Below are 14,859 nucleotides of genomic sequence, written 5' to 3'. Positions count from 1 at the left end.
TCAGTAGTTTTTAAGAAATAAGCTACTGGTACTCAAATATTTGTATTTATTAAACATGTTGAAATTTTCGAATTATCTACAAACAGGAAGCAGATGTTCTGCAGATCTAAGAAGCTATCACATGTTACAACTCATCATTGTCAAGTTAATAATCAAATATGGTCATTCTGTTTAGTAGAATTTGAGAAACATGCGACAGACAGATTTAAAACAAAAGTTTGTTCAACATATTCAAATGATTAATGTATGAGTAACAGGAAGTCAGTGTCTGACAGATCTGAAAAGTGATCACACATTACACAGATGAACGAACAGACAGACCAGATGATAGCCCACATTTAATGTTGGAATATAATATCTCTATGTAAATTCAAATGCTAATGAATGAAATATGCTAATGAAAGAAAACACTTGTACAAAGAAAGCTTTTAATGAATGAACTGTAATGGATGAATGAATAAAACTCAATAAAAAACAACCTTCCTTACATGTTCACTACATGACAGATAAACTCAAAATATATAGCTGTATTCAGGGAGTACAATGTTATACCTGTAACTCACTCAAGTATTGTAGTCAAAATTTAAATCAACCTTAATTTATAAAGTGTTTCATTCCTTTTTCAATCAAAATTTGCAATCAGTAACAATTCAAATACATCAAATTAAATATATGACTGTAAATTGGCCAAAATACAAACTTTTTATAGAGAAATGTTTAGTTTTCATATGCATGATCAAAGCAAAGCTTAATGCTTATATAAATACCAATGGTTTGCAATTTGAAAAAAAGCCAATACAGTTACATAATAAATTGTTTAAATACTTGCAAAATATTAGGCTCCCCCTTTACTGTATCAAGCTATACTTGTACAAACAAACTAAACAATATAATTACAAAGTATCAACAATTATCTAGTTTTCCTCAAGAACTGCTAAATTTTATAAAAAGGAATAAATGCAAAGCATAATCAAGATTTATATAAGATCTAAAATACATTTTAAAATTAAGATTCTTAAATCAAACATATTATGCTGGTTAAAAATACATTAATTGCCAAATTGTAGATTTTTTCCCATCTTAATTCTGTCGTTCATCATTAAAATACCTTTTCTATGACAGATCAATACCATACCAACACCAGATAAAAAGAAAAAGGAAAAATCTATAAAAAAGATATCTATTAATAACTATTTCAACTTTTGAAGCTCTATTAATAGCTATTTAAACCTTTGAAGCACAATTGATGAAAGTAATGCTGCTTATAAAATTTAAAATTTAAAAAAACAAATAATCACTCCAGGGTAAACATTTCCATCTAATAGCGAATGAAGTAACAGGTATTCCAAATTTACAAACATTTTTTTTCACTGATTAATGTTAATTAAAAATGTTTTTCTCAATTTAATAAAGATCAGCTTTTATTTTGCAAAATATCTGATTTAATAATGCAGGGCTTTTAAAAACAGTAAGAAGTAAGGGACTTCAATATTAAAGGTAGGCAGCTATTCTCCTGTTTTGCCAAAGTAAAAAAGGGCATGAGAAGGTGGCTCTTACCAAAAGTAGCAGGTGGAAAGAAGCTGCCACCTTCTTTTGAAAGCCTTGTCAATGGTATAGTTTGTTTGTTTTAGTAAAGAAATATTAAAATAATATCACTATCGAAAATGTAACTAAACCAGTGAAGTAAAATTACAGAATATCAGGTTAAAATCAAAGACAATAAGGAATCAACTTACACAACAAATCTTAATGGTTTTTATTTTGTATCTGTAAACCTCATTTTTTCCCCATTGTATGCCATTTAAGGCAAATAAAATTGTTCATATGAAAAACCTAATTGTGTTTTTGAGTGTTTGGTCTTTATGTAATTAACATTAATCAGTTTTATTCAACAAATGTCTTATAAAGACAAATAGCATTTATGCACAAATGTTGACAACCTTTTAACAGTCGAATATAGTCATTTAAAGGGGACAGAATTAAAATTGATTCATGTTTATCAGACCAATAATTTAATCAAAGTAATCCAAACAATAGTCAAATTGATATAATCACATAGGATTTGTTTTCTGTAAATTAAGGCAATTCATATACCACATCCAAAGGTACACTGAACATGAAAGGATAAATGGCACGAATCATATACTACACAACAGTTTAATACACTATATAGTAAATTACTATGTGAATACACAAATTACATTACTGTACAAATAACAAAAAAGATTTGTATAAATAGACATTTAATTGTAGATACAAAGGAATTTGTAAGTATTCTGATTAAAAAAAAAAGATTATAATAATAGTATAAGTTTTTTTTACATTTATTTTCAGTTTAATGTTGATTATCAACATCAGCGAAATAAAACATCTCAGATTTGATAAATCTTCAGCAAATAATTACAATTTTTACAGGCTATATATTTTTTGTTGTATTATCTCCCTTTGAACAATTTTTATCTGAATTTTGACCACAAATAACAGACAATAAAACATACACGTACACAGAGATTATTTACATGGGATTTCTTTTTACAAATAGTTGCCTAATTGAAATGAAAAATCTATATCTAATTTGATTTACTTAAGCAGACCACCAGCCTCAAATTTTATGTCCAACAAAATCTACCTGAATTCTTTAATCTTTCCTAATTATTCACAACAAACTGTGATCATTTAGTGAGATCACAACACTTCCACAGCATGTAAATTTCTGTGATTAATAAAATTCCCTTGCATCACTGTGTAAATTAATGTTTTCATATTCAGTGTAATAATCAGTATGAAACTTGAAAGTCAGTCTTCAGTATTCATTGAAAATATTTAAAGTAAAACAGTTATATACTATTTTCCAGATCTTTTGAACATGGTTATATGGTATGTATTAACAGGTAAGCAATGTTCATTGAAAAGTTTGAAATATGAATGAACTATACATGCAACAGTCTGCCATAATCTTGATTATCAGATTTGAAGAAAACAAATTATTCAGGTAGATTCTGCAAAGCCAAACCTATAAATTTTAATTTTCTCCAAAACAGCAAAGGCTAAGGTAAATTTAAACACCATTATTTAAAAAGGCACACACTGATTACATAATACTTTTTTTTATAATTCAACATTATCATCACATTAATCATACAACAAGGAATTATTTAAATCTGGAATAATTTTGATTTCTGGAAAATTGATGGCTTAGGGGGGTTAGTTAGTTCATACTGAAATAACAGTGAAAGTAAAATTAACCTTAACCATTCATGCATGGCTAACCCTATTTAGTTGGGTTAGTTTTCATCATGCATTTATAATCAATATTCCAGAATTCAAAAATATTCCGGATTCAAATAATTCCTTGTTATACATAAATATATGCATTTGTCCTGACAAAATGTACATCTTCTAACATTCACATTTGAAACAATGATGTTCATAGTTCACACAAATATATAGAATAAAGCCAACCATTTAAAACTGATATGCATCAACATTTATAATATTATGGACTACTTTCAGCTTACCAACAGTATCTTTGATCAACTGCTCACTGTAAAAACTGGTGGCAATTTAAATTTACTGCATCATTATCAATAACCTTCTTTTACATTTTCTATAAAATGCATTTAAAACTGCACTATTAAAGATATCTGCCAATAGCTTTTAAACCAATTATAGCCAAAAGATAGCTAACTTATTTTCTTAATACACCAATCAATCTTCAACTACACCAGCAGGATGCATGTATGATGTGAAATAAAGCAATATATCATAACTTGCAGTATAAAAAAGCCTCCCTAATATAAAACAAAATGAATAAAATTTATAATGAAAATGATAGGAATGTATGACTAATGAGGCTATATAAAACAAGTTGTTAAAATGAGAGGTCAGAAAATTTACTTGCACGAAATTACTTAGAATAGAGGGAACTGCTTAAATTGTGTTCTTATCATTATTAACATTGACAGTTTGTTATTTGCCTAACAAAGATTTTTTTTTTACATTTAAAAATTGTATGCTTTAAATCTCAAATGGTCTAGTTAATTTTCAAATTAGTAAAAAAGATTAACGATATTGGTACTACATGTATTTTGAAATCAGATTATTTAACTTCTATTTTTTGCTGCCAAATCTAATTTACTGTAACAGTGAAAGTATTAACTAGATAAAAATATTGCATACAGACATTATATATATATATATATATATATTGAAACATTATACACCAATAAAAACAAGCTAAAATTATAGAAACCGGTTGTTTAATCTAATTCTCAACGTAAATGGTAATCTCTATGTTTAAAATTATAACATCCTAAATGAATCATAAAATGTTTAATTGCACGGATTATGATGGAAAATGATCTCATATTGGCACAATTCATTAATGTGGGAATTCTCATTATAGTAATGTATTTTCTTTGGATACCTGTTGTTATATAATACATTCTTATACACAAATTCAAAGCTTTTATTCATAACCAAAAGAATAAATCCAAATATTTCAATGCAAATACAATGTATATGCAAACTGACAAAATGTACACATATATATTATAACAAAGAAATATTTAGTCAATCAATTGTAGCACTCAATGTATAAGACTAAGTTTTCAAAGACTTAGGATAAAAAGTCAATACAACAGTTGGCTATACCTGCCAGGAGTCAATTTAATCTATACAGACTTGTTGTCTACCAAATTATGTGTCAGACTACCCTAGTGTTCATATTGACCAACAGAACATTACTGTTTTAGTCCATCTTTCTTTATCAACATTGCCCTAATTTGTTCTTCTAGCACTCCTCTTTCACAACCATGAAATCAACAGGCAAACTTGGCTGAATAGTCACATCAGATCTCTTTCTTCTTTAATTCATTTATGGGTTTACTTGTTTATGAACTTTTATTTTAGAATAGCTGTGTTTTTTTTTCAGAGATTATATAATTAAGCAATAGAAAATACATTAGCTCTCAGTTCCCTAATAATTGCCCCTTTACTGTCAAGACTTAAAACTTTTATTCCACCCTAATCTCTGATTCATGTGTTCCTGCAGATAACTCATAAACAAGTAAACATTTCCTAATAGATATATGTCCTACAATAATATGGCTGCCAGGAGAGCTGAACACATCAAGTAGAAGATATTCTGTAGACTAGGTGCTCCACTGTAATCTGTAAAATTAAAAATGTATTCAATAAAATTATAAATACTAATGAATTATGTCCAGGGTTGTACCTAGATAAAAAGTGGTCAACTCTTTGTACCTGGAGAACTGACCACTAAATGCTTATACATTGATATAGTCTATAAATCTAGTTAATTTTTCCTTAACACATAATAATCAAATATTAATCAGAAAAACTAAAATTCTGGTTTGTTATGCAATATCTGTAGGCATTACCAGGAGCCAATATTGTTCACATGAAATTTGTTCTCAATATTTAATAATGTAGAACTATTTCTCCAGCTGAGACCATAACTTCATGTGTTATTTTGGGATGGTTCAGAACGTCTGGTTATATTGAAGACAGCTATCTAGTTTTTTTACAAGTCACCTATTGTCTATGTAAAATTTCTGATAGACACAAATCATGCTAATTATCAAACAAATTAAGACTTAAAATCAAAAAACCTTTTTTTATAACTTTGTTAAAATTTACAAACAATTGAAATTTTCTAAAACTGATATTAGTTAGAGAGAAAAACAGTCAAATATAGCTTAAGTTTACAGCTCTTAATTGTGATAATTTATTCTCCAATGAATTTAAACTTGTAATACAATCGCATACCAAACTTAAATGATATAATAAATCTTTTTTTCATAAGCAAATTACATATAACAAGCATTCTGTGAGTATTGCAATTGGCAATACATAGTCCCCTACCATTTAAAAATTCATTGTATTGGAACAAAATTCTAACTTGATCTATAACTTGTCATGGTGTAAACTATATAACAAATATCTAGTCAATATCTTCAAGCATGACGAAAAAAAGTGTGGAAAACTGATTATTTGAGTGAATTTTCTAAGTCAAAGGACCATAACTCTGCACAAAATCATCAGACCGGAACAAAATTTGAACTTTATCTGTAACTTGTCATGATACAGATACACCAAATATCAAATCAATATCTTCAAGCATGAAGAAAAAAAGTGTGTGCAAACCTAAAGTCCCCTTCGACTTCATCGGACTAATAAGTGTGAAAATTTGTTCAATAAACTGTAATAGAGGTAGATCCTCATATTCTGCAAAGATATATTATGCATGGATGCTAATTCAAAAGCAGAAATTTACAATCATGCACACAATGAACCAGTTCTAAAGAACATATTCTGTTTTTTAAGTCTGTGGACAATAGTGTATCATCAGTCAAAACAGAACTGTTTGCACAAATTAACAAATGATCAAAAAAGCAAAGTTACCATGGAGCCAGAATCCTTACCGTAATATAAAGTTAAAGCTTAAAAGAATCATTCGCATTTGTACTTAAAAGTAAAATTAAAGATAATTTTCTCCTTATCATATTGGTTTCCTGTATCTAAGAACTGAACTCAAAAAGATAAATCTTTTTAAGCATTATAAACAAACAACAAATCTTTTGCACCAAAGAACCAATGTCTTATTTGTAATATGAGACAAAGTAAATTATTGTTCACTGGAAATATCTATACATTAAATGTTTCATAGTGACTGTACACGAGATTTAACATTAAATTTGTGTCTGTTGCTTGGTCTTCTGTATCATTATAGGAGGGTGCATGCCTAGGCATCTTCAGCTCAAACATTTATAAACATGCTTAAATATATTGGCTGTACTGAATCAAAAGATAAGAGGATGTTTACAGTCAAAAAATTTAAGAAGGAAATAAGTGGTCGAAGAATACTTGAAATATTAATCAAAGGAGATAGGGGGTTATGCTAATTAGACAACTATTAAACCAATTATGTGTTTGGTATGACTATGAACAATAACTTTTTTAAACTGGCTAAAACAAACTAGAGGCTCTAATGAGTGTCTCTCACCTAGGTCTATGTGCATGTTCAACAGGACACTCCATCATTATTGACTAGATTGAATTCATGACAAAAATCTGTTTTTTGTTGATCTTGTATTGCTGATAATTTTTCTGTTAACAGTTTCTCTCTGTCTTCTTTAGTTTTTGCACAAAACATATAGAAAAGGGTAAAACAATCGTCATTTAAGGGCAATCATCCCTATCAAGAGCCTACTAAGGATTTCTTCAAAATTTGACTTATATGTAGACCTTGTCTTGCTGATAATAGGTAAAAACACAACTAAACTGTTAACACAGAGATATGTCTCGCCTTTTTGTTATTTTCATAGTAAAATGCAAATGTTGAAATTAAAATAGCAATACTTTAACATGTAAGTTATGCAAAATATTCAGTCAATGAACCATGACTGAGGGGGCGGGGCCAAATAATCTCCACGGAAATGAGATGTGCCAATTCTAATACAATTGCATACCAAATATCATTGACCTACCACAAGTGTTTCCCCATAAACTAGACCTAATCAAAAACTAATACATTGTTGACGACGCTGTGGCTGTCAACGCCAGAAACACATAGCATACCGTCAAGGCGAGACAAAAATGGTTAAAATTGTCATTTAAAAGCGAGAACTCCAATAAGGAGTCAATAAGGAGTCAACTGAAGATTTCAGCAATGTTGACTTATCTGTAGATCTTATCTTGCTGAACGTTTTTTGCTGTTTAAAGTGTCTATCTGTCTATTATAGTTGGACGATTTCATCAATTTTGATTTATTTGTAGATCTTGTCTTTCTGATCATTTTTGTTAATTTAAGTTTCACTATATCATTGCTTTTAAAATATTAGACAAAAACACAATAATGGGTAAAAATCATCATTAAAGAGCAACTTGTCTTGCTAATCATTTTTGCTATTTTAAAGTGTCTCTCTATTATATTTTAAATAATAGGTAAAACTGAAAAAAATTGGTAAAATTTGTCATTTAAGGGCAATAACTCCTATGAGAAGTCGTCTGACAGTTTTGATGTCAACAGACAATACGTAGATCCATCATTCTGAACTTTTTTGCTCCATCAGATTTTCTGTTTTCATAGCAGTTTTCAAGATAATAGACAAAACTTGTATTTTACCCCTATGTTCTATTTTTAGCCTTGTTGGCTATGTTGGTTGACAGGCAGGGTCAATTTTTGAACTAGATACCCTAATGATGATTGTGGCCAAGTGAAGTTAAATTTGGCTGTTTTGTAAAAGTTAACAGAAGGACGACAGTAGCCAATTGATGAGAAAAGCTCTCATGGCCGTTTGGGCCAGGTGAGCTAAAAATTGAAACAGCAGAATAAAAGCATAAGATAATCAACATAAAGATTCCATATAACAATAAAACTATGCAATGAAAAACTGTCAAATAACTATCAAACATAAAACAACTGTAAACCTGTAGTATCTTTCTTTGCTTGTTTGTTCTCGGAGGTCTCTTTCATTTCACCTAATACAGGTAAGAATATTTCAATCAAATTAAATACAAATTTGTTTCAATGAAACATCTTCATATTGCTGTACATTTAAATGGGCTGTTTTCCTCTCTCTTTTTTTTCAAATTTGTTACAATATATGTATGTTACCTAAAAAGGGTTACAGTGGCAATCTTCAAGTGCTCTCTACAGGGCAAAACTTACTAATCCCTTAAGTTGACATGCACTATGGTTGTTCCTATTTTCCAATGCTTCTAAGTTTGGTCTTACCAATAAAAACCTTACTGGGGCCCTACTTGGGTAACCAGATCAGTACTTAGCATAGGCAACATTTTATGTTTCATGTGTTTAATAAATTGCTTCGCCGAGCACAGCTGGATACGACTGCAGAGGTCCAACCCTGAACAGTTGGGGCAAAAATGGACACAATATTCATGCTTGATACAGGTCTGAATTTGGATTGTAATTAAATATTTGACACATAAAAGGTTTCTGACACAGAATAACTGTAGTCAAAGAACTTAGAATTGGTTATATGATTTGAATTTATATTAAATTTTTTGCTTTTGTGCACAATACACTATGCTGCTGGGTATTAACCCCAACCCCCCCCCCCCCCTATTTTTTGCAAAAAAAAAAATATATTTGAAGAATTTTTCTTTTTAATTTCTGAAATCTGAAATGAGAAAAAAAAAATCTTTCCTTCAAAATATGGTCATAATCTCAATTCAAATTTCCAATGGAGTTTGCAACCATAATTACCCATTTAAATTTACCATAGTGCCACCTCAATCTATTTTATAATAGAATTTAAAATATGGTGTCAAATCTTTCATATGGATTTAAAAAAAAAAAAAAAAGATGCAACATTTGCAGATATTTTTACTGGTCTTCCTTTATAAATATGCATTTCTTCAAACATAATTTAAAAGCAGTGTAATGGAGGTAATCAAAATGTGTTTGGATTACCTCCCTTACACTGCTTTTAAATTGTCTGTAGTAATTGTTCATTAACCATTACTTTATACATAATTTAAAAGCAGTGTAAGGGAGGTAATTCAAATGATAAGTTTGATTTACCTCCCTTACACTGCGTTAAATTATTTTTTGTACTAAAGTTATTGTCCATTAACAAAGACACCCTTGTTTTTCCCACTTTTTTGCCCCTAATTCCTAAACGGTTTGAGCTATAACCCCTAACCATCCCTTTGTGGTATGGAAACTTGTGGTATAATTTCAGAGAGATCCATACACCGTTCCACAAGTTATTGTCTGGAAACTAGAAAAATGCTTATTTGGATCCCTTTTTGGCCCCTTATTCCTAACCTTCCTTTTGTGGTTATAAACCTTGTGTTTAAATTTCATAGATTTCTATTTAACTATTCCAAAGTTATTGTCAGGAAACCAACTGTATTCAGCAGTGGTTCAAATTAGTGGTGGTCCGAGGTCAATGACCTTTCACTGTTGCAATCAAGACTTTCGTTTTGGTTACTAGCTACGTCCGACGGACCTTAGATTTGAAAGAAAATAAAAATCAAATTTGCCAACTTTTTTAACCATCAGTATCGTCATTTCAAAGCCATATTATTATTGAAATTGAGATAATAAAATGTTTCATCCCTGACCTTACCGACGAGTGATAAAAGTTATTTTTAACCATGTATTTCTTGGAAACACAAGGTTATGAATAGTTGTGATAAGTCACGTGACAAATCATTTAGACATTTTCGAACAAAATGAGTCTGTGTCGCTTTGGTGTCACGTCTTCCAAGAGGAAGCCTGAAAATGATGAACGGTCTTCTACGTCTTCCTTGGGAACAAAACAAAAGAAATCAAAACGAAGACCTCACTAAAGACTAAAAATACGATTGTGAATAACGGGAACGGAAATTTAAGCCCAACTGGAAAATCGATCGACCGTGGCTATATTTTGATGAATAAACTGGTCTAATGTCGTGTACATACTGCCAGAAGTTCCCCGCCCATTCAGAAAAGAAGTGCACTTGTTAGGAACACAAAATCTTAAAAGACCCAATAAAAATACATGAAGTGACACCCCAGCATTTATCTTGTTTAAAGCAGTGTATCCATGAAAGTGACCCAAATTTTAAGTCTAAAGATTTATTGTCAGACACTAAACTTGGACAATGTATTCTCAAGCAGCAATGTAAGCCTGGTCAGTTAAATAGATATTAGGTTCTCTTCAACACTGCATACAGTACGTGTTGCAAAAACAGGGAAACCCTTCAGTGACTATGCATTTATTCTTGAAATCCAGAGCAAAAATGGTAATGATGTTGGTAAGCAGTACTTCAATTATAATATTGAATTGAATTTCAAATACATCATAGTTCTAGACTAAATCATAAACATATACATGATATACAGTGAGAATGTAGAAATATGACAAGGACAAAAGATACAAGGCAAATACGCTTTTACATCAATAACAGATTATGATATAATTGTCAATGATTGAGAGAACACACTCACCCACAGTGACACCCTCCCCAATACAAAACAAAAAGATTATTAGAATTCATTATATACAAGACAATTTAACATTTATTAGTATACATGTTATACCACAGTTACACTGACAGTTTGGTGCTATATGGTTGCCTGGCAATATATTTGTAAACTTAACAAACATTACATGCAGTTCAAATATGATGAAACAAGCTGTCCTTACACCAAAAGCACATTAATTTTGTATCTTAATGAGTAACGAAATATTTCATGTAAAAGAAGGACCTTTGATTAAGGTTGTGGACCTTTCAGTTTGGAGTGTCAAAGGTCCTGGATCTTTCAGTACCAAATGTTAATTTGAACCCCTGATTCGGACGACGACAACAACGTGATACCAATATACAACTGGTCGTATAAAAACTTTTTTTTTTTAACAGTCACTAAACCATTAAATGAGATAAATGACAATAGACTATGGCAGATAGAAACTGCCCAACATAAGTTATCTGTATTTAATATATGAAGTATCTAGATCTCCAGGCATTTGAAATATAAAGTCTTATACAATTAGTTGATGCTGTTGCCGTTGGATTAACATCACTATGTTTAACATTCTTTGACAGGGGGAAAAAAAAACAAGTGATAAGATAAAGCAGAAAGCAGGAGGCAACATGGATAAAAAAAATAAGTGAGGATGAGTGAAAGGGGAAGAGTGACTCGTTCTCTGCTGTTTAATATTAACCAAATCAAAGAAAAACTAATGTATACAATAAAATGTTTAACTGCAGTAACTCCTCCAATAAATGTTAACACAAAAGTGGGTGAAGGTGTGGGGTGCCAAAGGGGTCAAGGTTCTCACTACGAATTTTTCATGGTGAGTCCTGGGACTCATCACTTTTAGAAATGGTGAGTCCCAATAGATTTTGATAGAGTCCAGGATGCATGTAATTTTTTGTGTCTTAATATGATGAAATATGATGAAATAAAAATAAAACGATGAGTGTTGGATTGGTAGTTTTTATTATATCAATAAAAGTTATGATCTCTTAATAGTTATTGTTCATTACAACATATATAGACTGCCATTTCCTCTCTTTCTTTGGTTATCTATGGTTAAGTTGGTGTAGTGACTGAAGTAACTGAAGTTGTTGTTTCTCAAAATCTTTCTATGTCTATTAATTCTTGGTGTAGTGGGTCATTGACTCTTGGTCTTTTACTTGGTACTGATGATTCAATGTCATCAGGTTTCCTTTTGAAGAAGGATTTTAACTTGGACTGACTCTGACATTATGATACTGATGTCATTTTGTTGGACAAGCCAGTATTTATAAGAAATTGGGATTGCATGAACACAGACTTGTCCCAGTTCATATTAAGGGACTTATCATTTTTTACCTGGGAGGGGGGGCTGGTCAAAATGTAGGGGGATCAAGTTTTTCTCTGTAAGTGGAAAAGGGGAGTTCAATTTTTTTATAAATTCAAAGTGGAGGGATCAATGAAGCATTTGTGAACTTTTGAATCTTCAAGTATATTCTACATATCATGTGTGTCAAAGGAAAGTGTTTTGCATGTCAAAATTTTGGCATGTTTAATCAGAGGGGGATCACATTTTTTTTCTAAATATTTTAAAGGGGGGGATAAAATAAAAATAGTGAAATATTATGAGGGAATCAAGAAAATTTTATATGTATGATTTCAAAATGAAGAGCCCCTCTCCCAGGTAAAAAATGATAAGTCCCTAATTATTATTAATCAATCTTAATTATGTTTAAACATTGACTTCCTAATCACTTTGATGTTTGCATCATGAAAATTATTATAATCTTTAATAAAAACAAGCAAATCTAAAGTGAACACCGTAACCTTAAATCTTTTTTTAAACGAATTTGTTTCAATTTCATTTTTCACCTTTGTTTACGATCTCGATGTTCAACATGCACAATATGAGAAAAATGTTAAATCATTTGAAGACCAGTAAAATTATTCTTATCCGTAAAAGTTTAAATCTAGACTGTTCTACGATCTATTTTATGCATAGTAGCAACAGTTATCATGGTTATGAAATATTATATCATTTCATTTCAAGTTCTCAAAAAATTTTACTTTCTTTGTTTCGATCGATAAGCATGATAAGTACGTGATGTGGAAATATTCAAGCTTTTCAAATACTCGTAAATTTTTTTAAATCAGTAACTATTACATATTGATTAATCAGTTTGAACAGAATTATTATATTTAAAGATGAAATATGTTTAATTTAAAATAAATAGTTCAGTCAACAAAAATATTTATCTACGCATTACAAATTTTTTCAAAGTCAACTTCCGGTTTAGTTTCCTGTCAAAACAATGTCGACAATCACAAATCTTCTAGGCAAAATGATGTTATTGGGACTCAGGGGATACAACAAGGATGCGTCCAGCTCGATTTTCATGCATCCAGGATGCGTATACGCGTCTTAACGAGAACCCTGGGGGTTCATGAGCTAAAGTGAATTTAACCTAAAAGCAGAGGGGGTTGAGTGGGTTGATGAGAAATGGATGGCACCCCTAAACACATCTCTGACAGATGAGCTCTTTTAAATGATACTGCACATATAATGTTACCTTGATTTAAAACTGCTTGTTTGCGTGTTGTAGTCTGATGTTTGTTAACATAGACCACAAAATAATCTGTTTTAAAGTTATCATCTGTAACTGCATCAATCCTTAAAGTGGTTGAAACTGAACCCTTTACTTGCATCTGCAAAAATAAATGCGAATTGTAAGCAGTCAATATTTCTTATCCTATGTAAGAGAATATATCATCTCCAACAATATGCTTTGTGTCGATTTGTAAGAGCGTAATATATTAGGTTGTCCTGAATATGCATGAAATAATTGATACTAAAAATTAAACAAGCAACAATCAATTAATCAATCCTTGGAAATTAAATGTTCAGGTAGTGTATTGTACATACTGTAAGGAGTAAAGGGAAATAACCTAAAACATAACAAGAGGCTGTCAGAGTGACAGCAAACCGGATTTTCCTGCAGAGATCAAACCCTGAACAGTTGAGCAAGTATGGACACTACATTTAAGCTTAAAACTGCTCTGAATTTGGATTGTGGTTGAATATTTGACACAGCATAGGTTTGTGACACAAATTTGAAATTGGACATTTACCTATTATGGTCCAATATCCAAAATCTAAGTACATTGTCAGAATCAGCATATCAAAGAACTCCAAAAATTCAATTTTTGATGAAATCAAACAAAAGTTTAATTTAGGACCCTTTGGACCACAATGTGGACCAATTTGATAAAGGAGCTCACAATCCAAAATCTCTCAATACTACCATGGTAAGATTCAGCATTTCAAGGAACCACATAAATTCAATTTTTGTGAATCAAACAGAGTTTAATTTTGGACCCTGATTTGGACTAACTTAAAAACTGGGCCCAAAATCTAATATTTAAATACAGGTTTAGATTCAGCGTTTGAAAGAACCCTATATATATTTAATTTAAGTTGAAATGAAACACAATTTAATTTTATCCAGATATTTTGTGCAAAGGGAAATAACTCAAACTGGATAAATAGATATGATTATAATCAATAAACCAGTGAAGTGATGACTAAGTTCTATAAAATTAGATATGATGTAATTTTTCAAATTATAATCAATTGATTGATTGTTGGTGTTTTAACGCCACTTTTAAGCGCCACATTTGGGCTATTTCTTGGCGGCCAGTTTTTATTGGTGGAGGAAGCCGGAGTGCCGGGAGAAAACCACGACCTTCGATAGGAAAACTGACAATCCTAGTCAATTAAGATTGGAGTCGAGTGCACCCGCACGAGTGGGGTTCGATCTCACAACCTCAGTGTTAAATTATAATCAATAATATAATAACAACAA

At 30.7% G+C, this 14,859-nt stretch overlaps 1 protein-coding gene across 1 annotated transcript in view; it reads right to left on the bottom strand.

The window, feature by feature from the left end:
• Positions 1-411: 411 nt before the first annotated feature.
• LOC127730484 (uncharacterized) overlaps positions 412-14,859 on the bottom strand; it is a 60,137-nt gene continuing 45,689 nt past the window's right edge. The window contains exons 6-7 of the mRNA XM_052238912.1: positions 13,567-13,702; positions 412-5,172 (exon numbers count right to left, since the gene is read on the bottom strand). Coding sequence (XP_052094872.1) covers positions 5,096-5,172; positions 13,567-13,702 — 213 coding nt within the window. The 3' untranslated portion in view covers positions 412-5,095. The remainder of the gene's footprint in view (positions 5,173-13,566; positions 13,703-14,859) is intronic.

Source organism: Mytilus californianus, unplaced genomic scaffold, assembly GCF_021869535.1.
Source record: "Mytilus californianus isolate M0D057914Y unplaced genomic scaffold, xbMytCali1.0.p SCAF_2, whole genome shotgun sequence".
Lineage (NCBI taxonomy): Eukaryota > Metazoa > Mollusca > Bivalvia > Mytilida > Mytilidae > Mytilus > Mytilus californianus.
The sequence above is the reverse complement of the archived record's forward strand: the minus strand, read 5'-3'. Positions and strand labels throughout refer to the sequence as shown.